The sequence below is a fragment of the Melanotaenia boesemani genome, chromosome 7 (genome assembly GCF_017639745.1).
Source record: "Melanotaenia boesemani isolate fMelBoe1 chromosome 7, fMelBoe1.pri, whole genome shotgun sequence".
In the NCBI taxonomy this organism is placed as follows: Eukaryota; Metazoa; Chordata; class Actinopteri; order Atheriniformes; family Melanotaeniidae; genus Melanotaenia; species Melanotaenia boesemani.
In genome coordinates this window covers 21,590,525-21,610,305 of record NC_055688.1, presented here as the reverse complement: position 1 = coordinate 21,610,305, position 19,781 = coordinate 21,590,525, and the positions used below count along the sequence as shown (strand labels likewise).

Below are 19,781 nucleotides of genomic sequence, written 5' to 3'. Positions count from 1 at the left end.
AACATATTTGATTTTATATATTAAGAAATATTTTAACTACTGCTGTTTAAAGAGAAAACTGCTGCTGCTAAATCTGTTAATGTGTTTAGTGCAGGGGTCTGCAACCTTTACAGTCCGAAGAGACATATTTTTTCCCTCAGCCCAGTTAAATAAAATTCATTTAAAGCCGCAAATGTTACAAGACCTTTTGTAAAAAAAAAAAAAAAAAAAAAAAAATCACTTGTAATTTGTGATAAATATCTACTATAGGAAATTTGTTGTAATTTTTGAACAACTACATTTTATATATATATTTTATGTTATAAAATAAAGACAAACTAAACCTAATGACAAGAAAAATTGATTATATATATATATATATATATATATATATATATTATTGGTACTTTGAGTGTTATGTTGTGGAAATTCAGTGCAATTATTCCATGAAATAAACTGAAAAATTGGTGAAAACCTGCATTTGTTATTATACCTATATTAAAAAACATTAGTAAATTTTTAGCCATATATTAAGCCACTTGCGGATTTGGAGCCGCAGGTTGCAGACCCCTGATTTACTGTTTGTAAACCAAAATTTATTGCATTATCTTTATGTAGCAGTAGGTCTTCTTTTAAAGGAAAAGGATATTTTGCGCATAACAATGTGATTAATCACAACTAATCACAACATTTTATGTGATTATTCACAATTAAAAACTTTAATCTTTGCCCATCACTAATATTTATAAAAATAACTGTCATGAATAAAAACATAATGTAATTAAATGCAATATTTTATACAATGGAAATTTAATTAAGAGAACTATTGTGCCATGATAACAAGCATTAAATGAATTTCCCCCATAGGGATGAATACAGTATTTATCTAGTCATATGCTAGCTAACAGTAAAATAAATACTTGAAATTCAGAACTATATATTCTTGTTACTTCAGTGGGAGCTGTGATAATAAATCAGCTAGACAGAAAAATTGAAGTAAATATCTATTTTTGTATTTTCTTGTCCAGCATGTTCTTTTTCTTGGGTAATGAACTTTTTCCTTTTTTTTTTATACGCATTTTAAGCAAACACAAACAGGTGGCAAAGACACAAAACTTTTGGTTGTGCAGTGTCTGTACAAATCAAAGAAGATTAAAAAAAAAGGGGAAAGATTTTATGTTTATGATTTAAGCCTCCACTTTGAGGAACACTGTAAAATTTGGAAGACTCGAAAGGCCAAATTCCCAGTGCTTTTGAATCCAGCACTGCCTTCGATCTGAGTTTCGCGGGCATTTGTGGCAGCTGTCAATCAAATACGTCGGCGCTTTGGTAAAATGCTACCCTGGAATTTTTATTTTTGGTGAAACCCTGAATATGGAGCAGTTTGTTTCAACCGTGAAACGTGAGTTGTTGTCTACTTTACTTAGTCTAACCACTATTTCTAAAACTTTTTACAAAGTGTGGCTGTAACTCAGCTTAGCTAGCCCTGTAGAACAGTTTCTGGTTACCATGGCTACAAAAAGTTTTTTGTTCACTGAGGAAGACTAGATAGGTTTGATTAATCAGGTTATGTATGCAATTATAGACAGGACAGGACGCCAGTCTGTCGCTGGGTCGACACACAGAGAGAAACAAACACTCACACTCACTTCTAGGTAGAATTTAAGAGTGACTTACAAAGCAAATATGCATGTCTATGGACTTTGGGAGGGAGCCGGAGTGCCCGGAGAGAACCCACATATAAACGGGGAGAACATGCCAAACCCAACACAGAAAGGCCACTGTTTAACCCCCCGCCCCACGCACTCTTGGAAGCTAATACTACACTGTGGGTAGCATGTTCTAATTATAATGTATACCAGAAGATGATCCGGTATTTTGGAAGCACAGATTTAGGAGTTGTTCAGATTTGCACACCCCTGGCTGTTTAGTGGGGAAGATTGTTACTCATTTTAAATTCAGCAAAAAATAATGTGCAAAATATCATGTTGATTTTCCAACTGAAATAAACGCCAATGTAAATGTAAATTCACACAACAATTACAATACTTAATGTCAGGAAGACACCCATAATGTCAATTCTGAAGTTAACCAGAGGTCAGAGAAATGCTTGAAGATTTTTTCTGTTCTGTTTGTTTAGATAAAGTTGTCATCAGTGCACAGGTCTGCAATGTGTATATACGATTCAGATTATATCCTTGCAACATGTGTTCTTGCTGTTATACAGGTTTCACAGAGGACCTGCTGCAGAAACAACTAACAGATTATGACGATGTAATCGAGAAACTCTTCTCTGAAGTCTGTGGCTTAGAGACCTGCTTTAAAATACCAGATACACAGGTAGATAAAAGTGTACGAGAAGATCTGACTGTAGTCACCAGTAGAAGTCAGGGATGGATTATGATAGTAAATAAGACAGCAAGAAAAAAAAATCAAAATCCAAAAAACACATTTATTTATTTGTTAACTATTATGAATATGAAACTTTATAAAACTATATCACGGGTAATGCTGGGCTGATTTAAATAAGTTTATTAAAATCTAGAAACTGCAGCTGATTTGTTAAAGACTTAAGCTGCATGTATTTTCTCACTTTCACAGATAGAAGATTGTGCCATCCAGCTGTGGAATTGGGCAGTAACGAAGAATATTGGTGCTGTTATAAGTAAAAGTCAAAAAGCTAAAGGTACCCTTCTAGTTGTGGTACACACACACACACACACACACACACATATATATGCATTTAAATATTATCTATTGAAGTAAATAGTATCTGTTCTTGAATATGATAACAGAAAATACTCAGACATATTTAATTAATGCATTTAATTATATCTGAAATATTGGCACAATATATGTGTTGCAAACAGGGTAAGTTACAGTCATATTACATCATATTCAAATATTTTCTCCATGCTTTCAGTGCGTCATGTTGCATGCAGTCTGATGTACTTGTGTGAGTCTGACAGTCCAACAGAGGGCACCCTCCGCAAGCAGATCCTGGTAAACAAATACTGTAGGCACCCTCTGTGAGTGCTCAGCATTTCAGCAGGACACGGCCCGTTTATCAGTGTCTAATCTTTACAGATGGCCAGCAAAACAGGGAAAACCTGGCTGGACTGCAAAAATCCCCAGATGGCAGATAATTTCTTAAATCTTGCTGTCAAGGTGAAGAAAAAGCATGAACACACAAACTGAGGGGCAGCTTAGATCTTTTTTAAATTTAGAGCAAACAGAAATATGGTGGCTTTGCAAATTATTCAACATGCTCTTTCCCTAGAGCCTAGAAAGCCTCTACAGCCAGCTAACATCCAGAGGCGATGCAGCAGCTGACATCACCTCATCCATAGGGGATGTGGAGAAGGAGCTACTTCGAATTCTGTCATTTCAGGCAGAATCGGTGAGCTGTGGTGCATGTGATGTTCGACACCTTCGATGTGAATATTTGTTCTTGTGATATTTGGCAGCTTAGGAAGTGCTGTTCTGACAGACTTACAGTGTGAAGTGTGAGACAGCTAAAATGTGAACTGAGAAACAATGACGGGAAAATTTCTAATTGCAAATGGGGAGTATCACTGTTTGCTGACATTTGATAGGAAGATTAAGTCTGGTCTTCTTTACAGGCTATAACTCAAGGCAATAACCAAGAGGCTGTGGCCTACATACAGCGTTGTAAAGACATGCTACTCCGGCTACCAAAGGATGTAAAAAAAAAACCTCTGTTTTCACTATAACAACACTACCCAGTTTTTTCCCATTCTTAGCACATATTGTTGTTAAAGTGAGGGGGATGTTAATTGTGAACATACTCTCAATACAGACGGAATACCTCTCTCTTATGTGCTACAACTTTGGATTAGATACTTACAATCTGAGGAAGTTTGAGGACAGTGCATTTTGGCTGAGGTAAATATGATCCTTAATATTCCCAGAAAAGTGTTGCTAAACAGTAAAGCGGGGAATGCACCTTCTCTTTTTCAGCCAAAGCTATGAAATTGGAAAACTTAATGGGAAATACAGCCCTGAATCTGAAGTTCTGGTAAGACAGTGCAGTCGACCATTAACACCTACAGCTACATGTTAAAGACTCATCTTTTTATTCTTTCCATTTCCCTCGCAATAGGCCAAAGTTTTGCGGCTCCTTGCCACAGTTTATTTAGAGTGGGACACTCCGGGGTTTCAGGAGAAGGCTCTAAATGCTGTCACCTTAGCAAACAAGGTGGGGTATGAGATATTATTTTCACATTGTTTTTTAAATACACATTTCAAAGCATGAATATGTTCTAGCCCTAATCCCCCCTGTGTTATTTGGCAGGAGTGTGTGAGCATATTTGGACTGTACTTAAACATCAGAATCCTTCTGAAATGTGGGGCCCCAGACAGTGATATCAGATCAGGTTAGTTAATACCAGACCTTAATGAATACTAAATCTGACCAACATCAGCAGCAGTGAGGTGTCATTTGCTGAGAATTTTGTAAGTGACTGAAAACTAATAAGATGTTGCTGTTTTGAACCTGTTAAACCACCGGGAGTCTCTACAGTGATGCAACTACTCCTGAGGGTTTTACAGCTTGGGTCAGGTTTTCCCTCAGAGCTGCTCATGTTCCAACAATAAACAGTGGTGCCTGTCCTGTTAGTATGGGAAATCTTAATTTGTCTCTATGGGTGTCTAATGCTTAGGTTGAAACAAGCATTTAAAAACAGATCACTAACACATGTTTTCAGGACTTAATCAGGTGTTGGAGTTGCAGGTTTCTATTGAAGTGTGTCTGAGCATTGTGCAACTACTCATTGCAGAAGAAAGGTAAAAACAAAGCATGTTTTGTGATTTGTTTTTTGTAGAAAATACAAAACACACACAATGTACATGAATATGCACATTTACATGTTTTCATTGTGTGAAGGTGTAGAACACTATCCACCATTGATTGATCTGTTGTTATTCTAGAGAAGTGCTGGCATTTGAGTATTTGAAGCGTGTGTGTCAGCACTTTGAGTCGTCCCCTGTCCTGGGATCGGCTCTTGTCTTACACATCGAGCTGCTGCTGCAGAGAGGCAAGGAGCTGCTGGGCAAACAGAAGATAGAGAATATCATCACTGGTACTGTACTTTTGCAGCCAGTTCTATACCTTCTTTTGAATAAAAATATACCTCTCTAGGTAATGCATTGTCACCGTGTCCCTGTTTTAGCTGCTTGACAATTTCTTACTCCCACACAGGCCACTATACTGGTAAACAGCTGGCTCCACAGGCGCTCTCAAATCTACATGTCATTCTGTGGGATCAGGCATCCAAACACTTTGAGGTGAGCTCTGTTATTCTTTTTATGTGGTTTATGCATATCAACTAAGGGATGTATTATTTTGTATTCCTGCAAAAATGAAGTTAAATGATATTTCTGTATCCATATGGGTTTGCTTTTGGTTTTCAAAACAAAAAACAAGAAATGCATGTGAGAAATATTCACAATGCACTTACAGAAAAGCAGCTGAAGCTGCTCCTTGGAGTTTGACAACTCTAGTGAAACCTGAAGTTCTCCACAACCAAATAAGGCCACAAACCTTTGCAACTTAACCTTGATTTGGGGTTTTCTTCTTTCTCTCAGAGATGGAGGGGCAAAGTTGAAAACACCTCATTAGTTCTTGGCTGATTGTACTGTTACTTCCAGAAATTAGGTCAGAATGAAAAAACCTTTAGGGTTTCTAAAATTAGTTGCATTTAAAAAACATTTCAGTGTTGTAGTTCAGATCAAACACACTGGATTAAATTTTTTAGTTGTTGCTTTCATAGGCTATTAGAAACTCATAAAATCTAACGTGTTTTCTAAATACTTTTTTTAATCACTCCTTGTTGAGCTTCAGTATGTATTCTTTCACCATATCACTCATTACTAACGTAAGCACATTGTTGAGTTACTCCACACTGTAATTACTTCCTTTGTGTTTTACTGCAGTTAAACGCAACATACTGTGCAAAATGCACAACTTTATTGTACCACTGTGGCCAGAAAATCACTAATTAACAGTCATAAACTATAATTTTGTGTAGGCTGCAAAGTCTTGATTATATTCCACCACTGCATTAATGCATAATCTTTCGTGTCCGCAAATTTTTTACCCCTCATTCCTCCTGTGCCCTTTGAACATGGGAAAATCTTTAAAATAGCTAAAGATAGAACTCCCCTACATTTATTGATGAATTTAAGGGTATCATAAGAAGCATGGCGAGGGCATCTAGCAGTGTATTTTCTTAAAAAGTTCAATGTGCTGTTGAGTTTAGAAAAACACAACCACAAGATCTGTTTGAGGTTGGCCAGAACCCCTTTATGAATGATTTCTTTTTAACTCTGTAAGATTTTTACTATTTAAATACTTAATAATACTTTGTAATGTGGCTTTTCTTAACTCCTAAGTAGTTTAGTTGGGATAACCTCAGTGCAACAAAAAAAAAAAAGTGAATGCTCTCTTTCCAGGCCAGTAACTACTCAGAAGCTCTTCAGTGGTATAACTACTCCCTGAGCTTCTTCAAGGCAGGTCACATGGAGCCTAACTTAGCCAAACTACAGAGGAACAGAGCATCATGCTTCCTGCAACTTAAGCAGCTGGAAAAGGTAAGACATCAGTTAAAAGAATCAACTGGGCAAGGACTGCAGTAGGATGTGCATGTCAGAGTCCACCAAGTACTTAGTGTATGTCATAAGTCACAATGGTATGTGCTTTATTCATGATTTTTGCAACTTTGTTTTTGTTTTGTATTTGCACATATACCAAAACATATGTTCTCAGGCTAAAGAAGCAATTGAGGAAGCAGAGAGATGTGACCCAGACAACATCTTCACTCAGTTCAGCGTTTACAAGATTGCTATGCTTAGCTGTAATGTGGAGAAAGGTATCTACAAGACATAATCTGTGTGATTCATGTGCAATAAAAACAGCTTTGCAGTTGCATTACTGATTCAGTACAATTACAGTGTATTCTCAGTGTTTATGCTACTTATTTGCATCAGCTGCAGATGCACTGAATGCAATGGGACATCTATCCAAGTGTCCAGTAACCAGTGAGGACAAAGTGATGGTATCTCAGAGTGCAGCTTCCTATCTCCTCAGTCTGGCTGCTCAGATTGCTCTGGAGGTACAATTATTGCAACACTCATTGCTTGTTTCTGTACAGCTGTAGTAAAAATGAGGTCTGATGGGATAATTAACACATTTTCTAGTCTTGTGGTATTATTATGATGACGCAGCGCCTCATCAGTGTTACTTGCAGCTTGGACAGACACTCAGCTTAACACAACTGAAAGTGTTTGTGAGTGGGAAGGTGATGAGGGATCATGTCCTTGTCACTTAGCTCATATTTGTGCAGGAGGGGAGTGGGTACTAAGAGGCATGCTACACCTTTTAATAAAAAGATCCTTAAAGTCAGCTCAAAAGAATGTATCAGAAATAGAGCATAATCGTGTGCCACTGTCCTTTGCTTTCAGCTCCTTGTGGTTGATCTATCAGCAAATGTAATGTTAACAGCCAGTTTTTAAATATTCTGTTGAAGACTGTGTGATTGTGACGAATATGAATGTTGGTGATAAGGATGTTTCTTCCCCTGTGACAGAATGGACAGCAGGAAACTGCCTCAAAAGCACTGGAGGTGTTTTGTGAGAACTCCAAAGATGAAGTTCAGGTTCTTACTGGTCTAAGGTCTGTGGGAACTGGAATGTGACAGTTTAATGCCAAAACAATATCTAAGAATTATTTTTTTTTAACAAAATGGTCTTTCAGATAAATTATGAAAAGCGACAAAAACATTTTTATATTTAAGAGGATTTTACAAATTATAGTGTGGTACATCATCATTATTGATAGGCCTTTAACTGTTTGACAGCAGACATTTACTCAGTTTTAGGAATAATTATTCTCTCCTCAAGTTATAATTTTACCAAATCAATTGTTTGAATTAATTTCACTGATATGACTGTTGAATGTTGACTAATACATAAATAACCTCAATACAAGTGACTCAATTTCAGTTTAGTTTTCTGGAAAAGAAATACCAGTGTTCATGGGTTGGGCTGGAAAATGATTGCATTCATACAATGGTCATGTTTTGTAGTAGTGGATTGCTGATCGCTGGGATTCTGTTAGTTTTCCACTCACCTCTATGATCCACTGACCTATATTCCCTTACCTCTTCACAGAAAGTGTGTTTCTGGATAATACAGTTAGTAGGTGAGAGAAAGGAGGTCACCGGGTTTTTCATTCATATTTTTACAGGTGTTTGGTTCGGCTTGTGCTCTCCATAACAGAAAAATCCACCAATGAGATGAGGTGAGACAAAACAAAACAACCAGAATATAATCTTAGAATTTATGCTGGCTTTACATTTAATACATTCAATCACTTTAGGACTGTGGATATGGATGCCCTGATGTCATATTTAAAAATGGGTGAGTATAAATGCAACTAATTTCCCTCAAAATGCCTGAACTACAGACTCAGCTGTGCATCATGACCCACTGAGGTTTTATTTTTCACTTCAGCTCTGCAGGCACTTTCACACCAGTCTCACATGACTGTTGAACTGCGCACAGAGGAAGCTAACTGGTTCAGAAAGATTGGTACCGATTCTTTTCTTGCCACTGCATTCTGTATGTATTACCTGAAACCGTGCAGCACACTCAGTGCAGGTGTTTGTGTGCTTCTTTGATGCAGCTTGGAACCTGGGTCTGCAGTGCGAGAGCATCCCTGACAGGATGAGGGATTTCTTTGTGCTCTCCTACCAGGTGGGTGTGCTTATTATCTTTGTCAGGTGAATTAATCAATATTTATTGTACGTGAGGGCACATACTGAACACCTCAACAGGGATTCAATTTTGTTTTAGAAAAATAAACAATTTTAGCCCAGTGATAACCTCATCGCTTTCTAACCAAACCTCCATCAGAGCAAAAATGGCTGCATCCTTAACCTGTTTGTTCCCCCTTGTCATGTGGGCTGAGCACACACTGGAAGGTAAAACGCCGTAAAGTAAGGATTATCCTCATGGTACTATGGTAATATTATTTACTTACAGTAAGAATATTTTTTAATTATAAATGCATAAAATATTCTAATTAGGTCATATTCATCCATATTTGTACCAGTTTTTATTTACTTTCCCTATTTAAGTCTGAAAGAGCTTTCATTTTATATTGTGTTTTCAAGACTCACTACAGTGAAAGGTGAAGGACTTACATCTCTTAATAAGTAAAAGGAAAAAAATTATTTTTAGAAAACAAGTGTTTTATCAGAGTGTAAAAGAAATGAACAATGAGGTTTGTTGGATAAAAATGCTGCTAAAGTGGATATAAGAAAAAAAAAAGGATAAACAACTTTTAAAGAACAGATTTTAAGAATCCACACACTTACACTGGAAACCACTATTTACTGGTAAAAACAGAAAAAAACCCACAATAAACCCCCCTGATAGATATATCTCCTCTTCACGATGGTCCATACATTGTCAGTGGGAGACAGCTCTGGACAGGCCGGCCAGTCACACACATTTTGTTTTTATGAAGCTTCTTTCCTGTTGTAAGTTGTGCAGGATCAGGTCTGACATTGGTACAGCCGAGGACTCTACAGGAGATTTCATTCATTTTAATATACAGCTTTTTTCTCTTTTATGAAGCTTTCAAAATTGCAATGAAATATTTCTGTTCTTTGGCATGACCCCGTAGCTCTCCCAGTTGTGCCCCCCTGACCGCACACTGCTCATAGGCCAGAGGACTTGCCTGCTAATGGCTGTTGCTGCTTCTTTGGAGCTCTCCAGAAAGTCTCCTCACTCCACCCAGGTGTGTCACCCACTCCCCATTTCCTACATTTAGCACATACTCCATCTACATGGATGGAAATTTACCCAGACCAGTGGAGAGGAGAGGTGACTAACAACATTACTGGTGCAGGCGTAGGTGTTTTATTTTAGTCCCTCAGACTTTGAAGTGGAACTTAACACTAGATGGCGACAATGAACCCAAAATACTTGATGAGTGTGTTTGGTTCACAGACTGAGGAGCTCACTCAGGCTCTCGAGTATATTCAGACCTGCTTGGAGGTTTGGAGAACCCTGAAAACATCAGGTGCATTAAGTAGTTTAACTCATAAATAACTGTGATTTCAGACAGATACAGATAGACCAGATTAATTATGAAGCTTAAGTCTAATAAGACATTTTCTGAACATGTACTCACAGGAAACTTTCCAGTGGACTCAACAGAATCTCTGCTGCTGCTGTACGAATTTGAAGCTCGTGCTAAACTAAATGACCCAAAAGTAGAGACGATGCTGGAGTCAGTTCTGGAGCTTGAAAATGTTGAAGCCAAAGTGCTGGAGACCATGGCAGGTGAACAAAGTTGCTGTATTGTTAATTTTATCTTGGCAACAAAAACTTTTTCTATATTTGTAGTGCATGTTATCTTTTCTTCTTTTAATCTCGGAATAAAAGCTTTAGCGATGGAGCCTCCAGCCCACTTCCCTCAACTCTGTAAAAGGGCCCTGAGAATTGCTCTCTCTCTGCACAAGAAGCAACCGCAGGCTAATCTGGTCCACTGCAGGCATCACCACACTTGTCATTTCATGAAAAGCTCCATTTCCAGTGTTATTGGAATTAGAGAGTTTCTGATTGTTTGGCCATTTTTGTGTCCTCATCTTAGCAAGTGCGTTCACAGTCTGATCAAACTGTCCCTCCCAAGTGGTGTGTCAGAGGTGAAGGCCCAGGTCCTGGAGGAGGTGTGGGGCTACTACGAGGAGGCCCTGTCCATCATTACAGCCGATGTGAGTCAGCACCAACCACTCATCAACATCCCTCAGCTCCAACCTCCTGTTCCCTGCTATGTAATTAACCCCCTCTATTCCACTCCACGCTTGCCCGCTGTTCTGGAAGGCTGTTTTTTTTTTTTTTTTTTTTTTTTATCAATGGGCTTTCAGCCGCACTTCAATTAGCAGATGCTTCCATTCACCGCCTCTTCCTGCCAATTTGAATGTTAATGTGCTGCAGAAATCATAACACTGCCGGTGAGCTGCAACTCTGAAAGAGACATGGAATTATTGAGACATCACGCTGCTTCAGAGGCTGTGCAAATTTCCCCTTTCAGAGTTTTTACTTGAAAGCTGTTGAGTACTTTGCATCAAAGGGACAAGATTAAAGTGTTGTGAAATATGAATGAAATTATGAAAATTAGTTGATTATTGACCCGTTTTTCAGTAGTAAAGGTTAACATACATAAGGAGAAGATTTGATGAAAGTTTACTTGGTTCTTGCTGCTGCAACTTACTAAACTCTTATCAAGTGAACCACCCAGGTGGCCTCTGTTAAATGGTCTTTTGAATGTCTTCCTGCTCTCATCTAAAGCCGGACAACTTCCCAGAGATGGAGATCCTGTGGCTGCTGACTCAGGCTTGGAACACGGGGATACTGTCGTACAGTCTGACTCAATACCCCGAAGCTGAGAAGTGGTGTGGTCTCGCCATGAGCTTCATCCGCTACCTGGGATCTCTACGGGAGAGCTATGAAACACAGGTAGAGAACCGTGGAGGGGATGCAGCAGTCTGAGGTGGTTATGGCATGATTGAAATCAAATCATCCTGTTGAAACAGTCAAACTTGACAAGCACACAGGTTTAAGCAGAATTAAAGGTAAAATAATCACTAACTTTAAGTGTAACACATAAAAACACAATTATGTTTCAAGTCGAAGCAGGGTTTGATTTTCTCCTTACACTATTTCAGGGATTATTTTAAGATATTACAAATGGTAGGACTTCAGCTCTCTGAGGTACCATGAATCTGCTAGCAAAACAGATTCATGGTGCGACTACAGGTCGTAATGCTGTTAGTTATGCAGCTGTTTGTGTGCCCACAGATGTCTGGCCTGTACAGCGAGATCCTGGACAAGTTGGACAAAGCTAAGAAAGACAACGTGATGGCAGAATAGCTGAGTGGATAAACTGTGTTCACCTAGAGCCTTCTGTGTTCTGATTATTCACTTAAACATATTCAGTTTAATCAGTTTCCATTTTAGTTCATCCAGTTTCACTGTGATATTGCTTAACATGGACATCATTAAATGCCAAACTACCATCTGTTCTGGTTTGACTCATCTACGAAATGGTTTGAGGCAAACTTACTTTCTCCCCCTCCCTCTGCTTGTTAATAAAAATTAAATGCCAACAATAAATCTTTTAAAAATCTAAAATGTTTAAGCAAACTAAATCTATTTAAAGTCACTTAAAGCAGAATAACAAGCACATCAAAATGATAACTGAATCACATTTTATTTTCAAACAAATAAACTCTTGTCAAGTCCCAAATTAAAACCCCAACAAAAGTTGCAGGACTGTGTTCCCTCATGACTAGGACAGGGAAGACCATGAGGCCAAGTGTCCCAATAGGCTGTACCACCTGCAGTGACAGGAAGGAAACTACTGTACAATCAAAGGGTTCATGTTTGCAAGCACTTACTGCACAGTTGTGCTATAACATAAACATATCATCACCCAAAAGTACAAACAAGAACCCTGACCCCACCCCCTCCCAAAAAAAAAAAAAAAATAAAAGTATATATATATATATGTCATCATTTCTCGCATCAGAACAACCCTCATCAATTATATACACACAGAGGCATTCAGGTTCCATCTTGTTACCACAACCTCAATGGAAAGAGTAAAATGAAATCAAGTTCTTTGGGCTTTGACATGGCTGACTGAGGTATGAATACCACACACATTTGTTAACAGTCAGCTGTATTTCAACTAAACACCAGGGAGGACCAATCCTAAACTTCTAATGATGTATTGATCAATGCTCCTGGTTGCTGTGATATCATGTAGGTTTCGGCCTGCATCATTTTATTTTACAATATATATATTTTTTAAATCTATACACCCAGATACGTTCCACAAGAAATCACATGTAGACAGGCCCTACTTGAGGGAACTTGAATTCCCAACTGACTAGTTAAGTGTTCCAATAGGCATTTGAAGAGAAATACCAACAATACAGCACATTTGTATGGAAATTATATCTCAAGAGTAGCTCAAACTTTACTTACCTGACATTTGTGGTCTATAAAACATGTTTGTCCCAGTTTGATTCACACATGCATGAAGCACAGGTGAGGGGATCTGCTGGGGGCTTATTTACATTGTACAGCTACCACACCCTTTAGAAACAGTCTGCAAGCAGTTTATAAATGGCTCTGTTCCCTTTCGGTTATTCCCTGAACTCTGGTTTTGACACAGGTAATGACAGCTGGTTTAGCAGTGGTGCCTGGCAGGTGGGCACACCTGTTCAGTAAATGCCTGCAGGTACAGCTGCTCTGTGGGTGTGAGAGAGCAAGGGACCCAGAGGTCTGGGTTAATATTTCTTGTTGGGCCTGGCTCTCTGAGGAGAAAAGAAAAAAAATTATATAGATTATGGGCCACAGCACTCTTCTTCCAGATGTGCCCTCTAACATGCACACATGTACATACAGTTGCCAGGATCTGCATGGAACAGTGAAGCGGGTAATTTTACTCCTGGTGATGCCACACTGCAAACCTGAAGGTTACCAAACCAGTTGATATTAACGAGCTCTCAGCCCTGCAAAGATAGATTGCCCAGTCCTGTTGAAAAACGCCTTTCACTAAGTGGTCTTCCTCGAGTACTTGCTTGTTCACGTTTGTCAACTATGAACTCTAGGTCATTGCCCAAACATGACCTTTCGCTCACAGAGAGAAATGGCATCTGTATGTTAAAGATTCCTGAGCTGGTCTAGCTCACTTCAGACACATCAAAATCTCAACACAGTGGTTCAGCACCTGCCAATGTCAGTCATTAAAAATTCATGTTTATAGATACACAAAGCATAAAAGTTGACTCAAACCCAATTTTAGTGTTGTATTTGGTAGGGTTGGGGGGGGCAAGGGAGGGACAATTCAAAACAGGATATACGGACTTAATTGTTAGAACATCCAACACAATTATTGTCTTGTTCTACCCGTTTTAAGGCCACCACAGTGGCAGATAGGACAGTACCATGTGACCAATCAGAAGAGAAACCTCTGGGAAGGCAGAGAGTGTAATGGGGTAGTCTGCTGCTTAACATAAGATAGAGAAGGCTTTGGCTGTCCAAACTGTAATCCAATGGCCAAATTCATTAATTACACATGCAAAAAAAGAAAAGTTGAAAAAACAGGGAAGAGAAAAGATGCCCACTGAGGTTACTTTTTCTTTCTATATATATCTATTGCACTCATTGTCAGACCTCCTGACACTTGGAGGACACAAAAGTACGAAAAGGTGAAAGTGTTTCCACTCTTCTCGTCAGTTGTGCGTAGCCTCCCTCACAGACAACAGGTAGTCACGAAACAGAATTTGTATTTGATGTAAGGCAGTTTGGTGTTTTGCAGAGAGCCCGGTTACACTTCTCTACCCTCAACCTTTACAGAGCAGCTAAAAACCACAAGCAAAGAAATCCCACAAAGAAAGAAAGAAAAAGGAATCTAACAGCCATCCAAACTGACAGCTAGTGAAGTGTAAAATGTGTAGATTTTAATATGTAGTAAAATCTCAGTAGGACTTTATCATTAATCTTGTGATTTTATAATATAAATGTAGTGATTCACAACGCATTTCTCTCTCATGGTCTGCCTCCCAAGACGTCTATCAGCTGCAGCACAGACGCCTGTCAGACGACCAAACAGCAAGCTGGTTTGTGATACACAGATAGATCACCAGTTTTTTCTTAGGCTTCTCAACTTATTTCCTCAGTCATTACAAACAAGAGAAATGACTCCTTGAACAGTACCATCAGCAGGGCTCAATTTTATCCAGTCTTTAGAAAAACAAAACCAACAAATAAAACCAAAAAAAACAGGAAAATCTAAATTGGTCTTCAACTTTTCATCTTGTGTCTTTTAAAATGTGATTTAATGAACATTTACAAAGTGTTCCAACTTGGTATGATTTGTCTCTGTTCCCCTGCAACTTCTTTATGAATCCCAACTTCTCTTCTGATTTCTTCACAACGTTCTGATCTTTAGACAGTCCCAGTTCACAAAAGGATTTAATCCTTTTCCCTTTTATTTTCATTTGACAAATTCTTTTGGAATGGCGTTTCCAGTCTTGAATGGATTTGTTGAGAAACTCATGCAGGGGTGTGCACAGTCACAGTAATGGTGATAAGACTTCTTTTCATTTAGAGTAACATAATGATGACACTAAAACTTGATATGAAACATATCTGCAAAAAGGAGGTGAGGAGGGGAGGGGCTATGTGGACATGGGTGGGGTCTCTGGGAGGCAGGAGGGCTGACGCAAAGAGGGCGGCGAAGAGCTCAGAGCTTCTCTGGGGAGGGAATCCAGATGTAGGGCCCAGACTGCTCCTCGATGATTAGCTTGATTTTGTTGTAGATCTCCTCTAGCGAGTCACCCTGTACAATAGCTGGAGGCAAACAGAGGCAGATAGATTTGTTGGCTGCTTCTGAAGTACAGCAGTTGATAGTCAGTAAGCTAATGTGGCACTTTTCTTTAGGTTATTTATCCAAGCCAAACTGACTGTTGTCTTTTTGAATCTCATACAGTATTTCGGCTTATAAAATATGGAATTGAAATTTAATATCTTTAGTTTTCTAAGTTAACACCAAATAGATTTAAATTGTTAGACAAAACATTCTGCAGGCATTGTCTTCCCCTCTGCCTTTAAAAACGGCAGTGGTAAGGCCCCTTCTATAGACAAGTAAATTAGATCCAAACATTTATAATTACCAGCCTGTATCCAGCTTAAAAAACTGTTTTTATTCAGATGCATTAGTTTTTGAATAAACACATTAATTTAGAAAAATATTTATCTGGTTTAAGGACAAACCACAGTACTGAGACGGCCTTTTTAAAGGTCGTTAATGACCTTAGATTCAACTTAGACTCGCAGAAACTTTCTATCCTGGTTCTATTGGATCTCAAGGCCGCCTTTGATACAGTTAATCACCAGATTTTATTAGACAGACTCAGAAGTCTGGTGGGCCTCTCAGGTACTGTTCTTAAATGGTTTTATTCCCATCTCACAGATCACCAAAAACTGGATTTTATCATCTTAAAAACATCGTTAGAGTCCGCCCATTTCTCTCTCTTGCCAGCTCGGAGGTGCTGATGCATGTTTTTATTTCTAGTAGAATAGATTATTGTAATGCCGTGCTCTCTGGACTTTCCAAAGAGTATAGTTCAAACTTAAAATTACTTGGCGGGACATTTTCTGACGAGGACCAGAGGGAGCGAACAAATCACATCAGTTTTAAAATCGCTGCATTGGCTCCCCGTGCGTTTCAGGATTGATTTTAAGGTTCTTTTAATGTCTTAATGGTCTTGGGCCTTCCTATTTATCACACCTGCTTTTAAATTGTGATCCCTCGTGGACCTTGTGGTCCTTTGGTACCGGCACCTTAGTTGTTCCAAGAATAAGGACCAAGACCTACGTCAAGGCCTCTTTCCATCATTTCAGCCCTCGTCTGTGGAACAGCCAGAGAACCTCAGAGCTGCAGAGACTGTTTATGTTTTTAAAAAGAGGCTTAAGACCCACCTTTTTAGCTTAGCTTTTAACTAAATTTTATTTGATCTTATTTTAAATAATTTTATTTCATGTTGCATGTTTTCATTTTACTCAACTTTATTACTTTTTTTTTTTTAAGTACATTATTTTATGAAGTTCCTTTTGTGTATTCTTATTAATGCTGCACTTAGTTGTTTTCGTTTCTTAAGGTTATGTAATCTTTGTTTTAACTCCAGTGTTTTCCTCATGGGGATCTTTCTCAGTGGGTTTTTTTCCTGCTCGCTCTGGGGTTGTTGCCACGGTGATCGCCCTTGTCTTGGGTCTTGCACTGCAGTCTCACGGCTGTGGTATAGGCCCCAGCATACCCTGATCTGGGTTGTTCCTGTATTCCCTAGTATTTTATACCTACCTACATTCAGTTTAGAGACAGAAATTACGGAGTCGTGTTTGTGTGGAGGGTGACTGTTTTGTATGTGTGTATGCACACGTGTGTGAAAGAGACACAGTGCCTTTTTTTTTTTTTTTTTTTACTGCTACACTATTTTGATATGTGTAAAGGTTTGTTATATGCATGAATTGTTTTTATCCTGTAAAACACTTTGTGTTGCCTTCGGCATGAAAAGCGCTTTATAAATAAAGTTTGATTTGATTTGAAGATGTCCGATTTACTGAAGATTTCTCACAGACATCTGTCAGTTTACCAAAAACAAAAAGAAACCTAAAGGTTGATTGAAAGTGTGATTCTAAATATCAAAACAGGACAATGAATGTTAATCAAAGCAAGAAGCAGTGGGACAAACCTGTGAAATACTCTCCAAAGTCTTGCTCCAGCTTAACAGCCTTGTCAAAGACTTTATTCGCCTGCTCATACGTCTGCCTCTTATTAATTTCCCTGAAAAAGACAGCAATTACTTTAACAGACTCAAACCTGCTTATTTCTTGATCACAATGTATGCAAAGACATTCACTTACATTAGAGCTTCGATGGATTTTGGTTTTATAAAGATGGCAATCGGATAAAGTTGTGCTTGCTGCAGTCGTTTTATGGCATTCCCAGACACATCCAGAATGCAGTGTTTCCCCTGTAAACAGGCAGAGTACGCCGCGATAAGAATACTAAAACATTTACTTACATTTCTATTAGAAATATTCTTGAATAATTGTGGTTCTGGTAACGCAGATAAAAAGTTTATTTTGGGGTAATGGTTATAAAGCATAATTTACTGTTTACTGTAATTTACTGTCTGCTTTAGAACTCTCTGACCACCTGTCGTAACTGGTTGTTTCACAGCGAACTCACTTTGGTAAAACAATGCACAGCAAAAGATGCGATGCCTACCCTCTCAGCCACAGTTCTGACTGATAAGATGCTTGTCCCATAGAGGTTTTCATTAAACTGGCCAGCTTCAATGAATTTATTATCCTGAATGTCTTTCTCCATTTGCTCTCTTGAGGCCACAAAGTGGTAGTCCTGGCCGTCCATCTCGTTCTCTCGCCTTGGACGGGTTGTATCTGTAGAGGCGAATGGAACAAGTTTATTTTGGTCACTGCTGTTATGTTTAGTGTGCCGCGAAGTGGTGTTGAATGTTAACTCACGAGGTACACATGAGCCAAACTTGTGGGGAAACTCAGAGATGAGGTCATCATTTACTCTGTCCTTCATTGGGCCCAGGATGATCACAGGCCTTGTGTAGTGGACTGAATTGGAAGTAAAAAAAAAAGTAAGGAAAAACTTAAAACTAAATATACAGCTCAATCAATAGGAGAAAAGCAATTCCACTCACTTTCCTGTCGAATGACTGGCTCATAGGAAAGGATTGTGTCTTCCTGACCCTCTGTAAAACAAAATATATATAAATCATACTGTGCAAAACATGATAAACTTTTTTTCTAACTATAAATAAAATTAAAGGTTCAAAAGAATCATTTCACAAGAAAATTTGAAAACACTGATTGAGATGTGCATCTATGTGGGAAGTGTGAAACAAATCAGGAAGACCAGGAGAAATTCTGGTGACTCACTCGAGCTACTTTCACTGTCACTTGTGTTGGATGTCAGGCATTCTGCAAAAGCAAAAGAGTGAATTTTAGATTAAAACAGTCACATTCAAATAAATGTTCTTCTTAAGAGTGAAAGGTATTTTCACCCAAGCAATCCAAGGGTAAAATAGAAAACAAAAGAAAAACAACCCAGTTGTTGTTCCTCAACAACTGAGTCAATAAAAAAACAGGAAAAAAGAAAGCAGAAGTTTTGTTTGGTGCAGCGGCCAAGCTCTTGCAATAGGGAAGTGGTTTTAGGTGCCAGCAATAGGAAATAAGGCGTTTCCTGTGACAATATCCCAAATGACCCACAATTCCCTTGCCGATGTTTCCTATTGCTAGCTCAGCGCTTGTGGCAGCAGATCTTATATCAGGAAAAGAAAAAGAAAAAAATCAAATGGGCATTGCAGTGTCCACAGGAGGGAGGCAGGAGCTGGCTTACTCAGGGGAACTGGACAAAAAGTGTTTCCAACGCACAGCGACTCTGCTCTTGCATCAAATGTATCGTAACTGTGTGACCTTACATGACAAAACTCCACTTAATGTTTTCATAAAGACTCCAGGAGACAGAAAAGTGTCACCCTGATTCTCCCTCCCCTGGGAATGCATCCTTCATATGTACTGTGAATCTGAGTTGGTGTGTGTGAGTACACACAGAAGTTGTGTGTGTGTCACTAAATGTGTGTGGTTTTTGCATTCCCAGCTGGGCCTGCCGTGACAAAGCATTTACTCTGGGGACAGCTGCTTGACACAGTACAACCACACACTTACTCAAACTCTTTGATCCATAAAAGTCATCGCTTAACCCTGGGAAGTCCTAGGTGTCCCGACAGGTGAGAGCAGAAACCAAGAGAAGAAAGCAGACAGGAAGAAGAAGAGGTTAGTGAGAGTTGGGGCAGAGGAGGAGAGGAGTGCGGTGTAGTGCTCACCAGGCCTGCTGACACACGGTGCTGCCCTACTCATTAAGCCTGAGCTCTACTTTGTTCATAGTAAGCCACTGCCTTTCAATTACACCAGCCCAATCCCATTAAAATGGGATTTTGACTTGTTAAGTGTTAAAGCTTCAGTCCAGTTAATGAGATTCTTCTTGTTGTGGGTCAGTGACTGACTGGAAAATTGATCAGGACTTATACAAGGAGTTGCATCGCAGCTGTAGAAGGCCTGTGTGTTAATGCAGCCAAGAATGTGCAAACGCAGCTGGCAGAACA

General features: G+C 38.9%; 2 protein-coding genes across 13 annotated transcripts in view; one reads left to right on the top strand and one right to left on the bottom strand.

The window, feature by feature from the left end:
- The first annotated feature begins 1,272 nt into the window (after positions 1–1,272).
- tex11 (testis expressed 11) lies at positions 1,273–12,086 on the top strand. Of its 2 annotated transcripts, XM_041990575.1 has the most exons (29): positions 1,273–1,381; positions 2,207–2,319; positions 2,581–2,665; positions 2,903–2,982; positions 3,067–3,147; positions 3,260–3,379; positions 3,603–3,683; positions 3,800–3,885; positions 3,961–4,018; positions 4,103–4,198; positions 4,295–4,376; positions 4,707–4,785; positions 4,930–5,081; positions 5,201–5,286; positions 6,454–6,591; positions 6,767–6,869; positions 6,988–7,112; positions 7,587–7,672; positions 8,246–8,299; positions 8,378–8,418; positions 8,512–8,589; positions 8,684–8,754; positions 9,689–9,802; positions 10,015–10,087; positions 10,201–10,350; positions 10,453–10,561; positions 10,661–10,781; positions 11,359–11,526; positions 11,869–12,086. In XM_041990575.1, the coding sequence occupies exons 1-29, from the start codon at positions 1,354–1,356 to the stop codon at positions 11,938–11,940; spliced, it is 2,730 nt and encodes a 909-aa protein (XP_041846509.1). In that variant the 5' UTR covers positions 1,273–1,353; the 3' UTR covers positions 11,941–12,086. The 2 variants fall into 2 exon arrangements, with proteins under 2 accessions (XP_041846509.1, XP_041846510.1); XM_041990576.1 differs by lacking the exon at positions 2,207–2,319 and having other exon boundaries at positions 1,297–1,381.
- Positions 12,087–12,261: 175 nt separating this feature from the next.
- dlg3 (discs, large homolog 3 (Drosophila)) overlaps positions 12,262–19,781 on the bottom strand; it is a 102,031-nt gene continuing 94,511 nt past the window's right edge. For 4 of the 11 annotated variants that reach the window (XM_041990579.1, XM_041990577.1, XM_041990581.1 and 1 more), the window contains 6 exons: positions 18,556–18,597; positions 18,318–18,368; positions 17,873–18,231; positions 17,506–17,615; positions 17,334–17,425; positions 12,262–15,432 (listed from right to left, as the gene is read on the bottom strand). In XM_041990579.1, the coding sequence (XP_041846513.1) occupies positions 15,326–15,432; positions 17,334–17,425; positions 17,506–17,615; positions 17,873–18,231; positions 18,318–18,368; positions 18,556–18,597 (761 nt within the window). In that variant the 3' untranslated portion in view covers positions 12,262–15,325. Of the gene's footprint in view, positions 15,433–17,333; positions 17,426–17,505; positions 17,616–17,872; positions 18,232–18,317; positions 18,369–18,555; positions 18,598–19,344; positions 19,391–19,781 lie in introns of all 11 variants that reach the window. The other 7 variants (XM_041990587.1, XM_041990584.1, XM_041990588.1 and 4 more) reach the window with 3 other exon arrangements.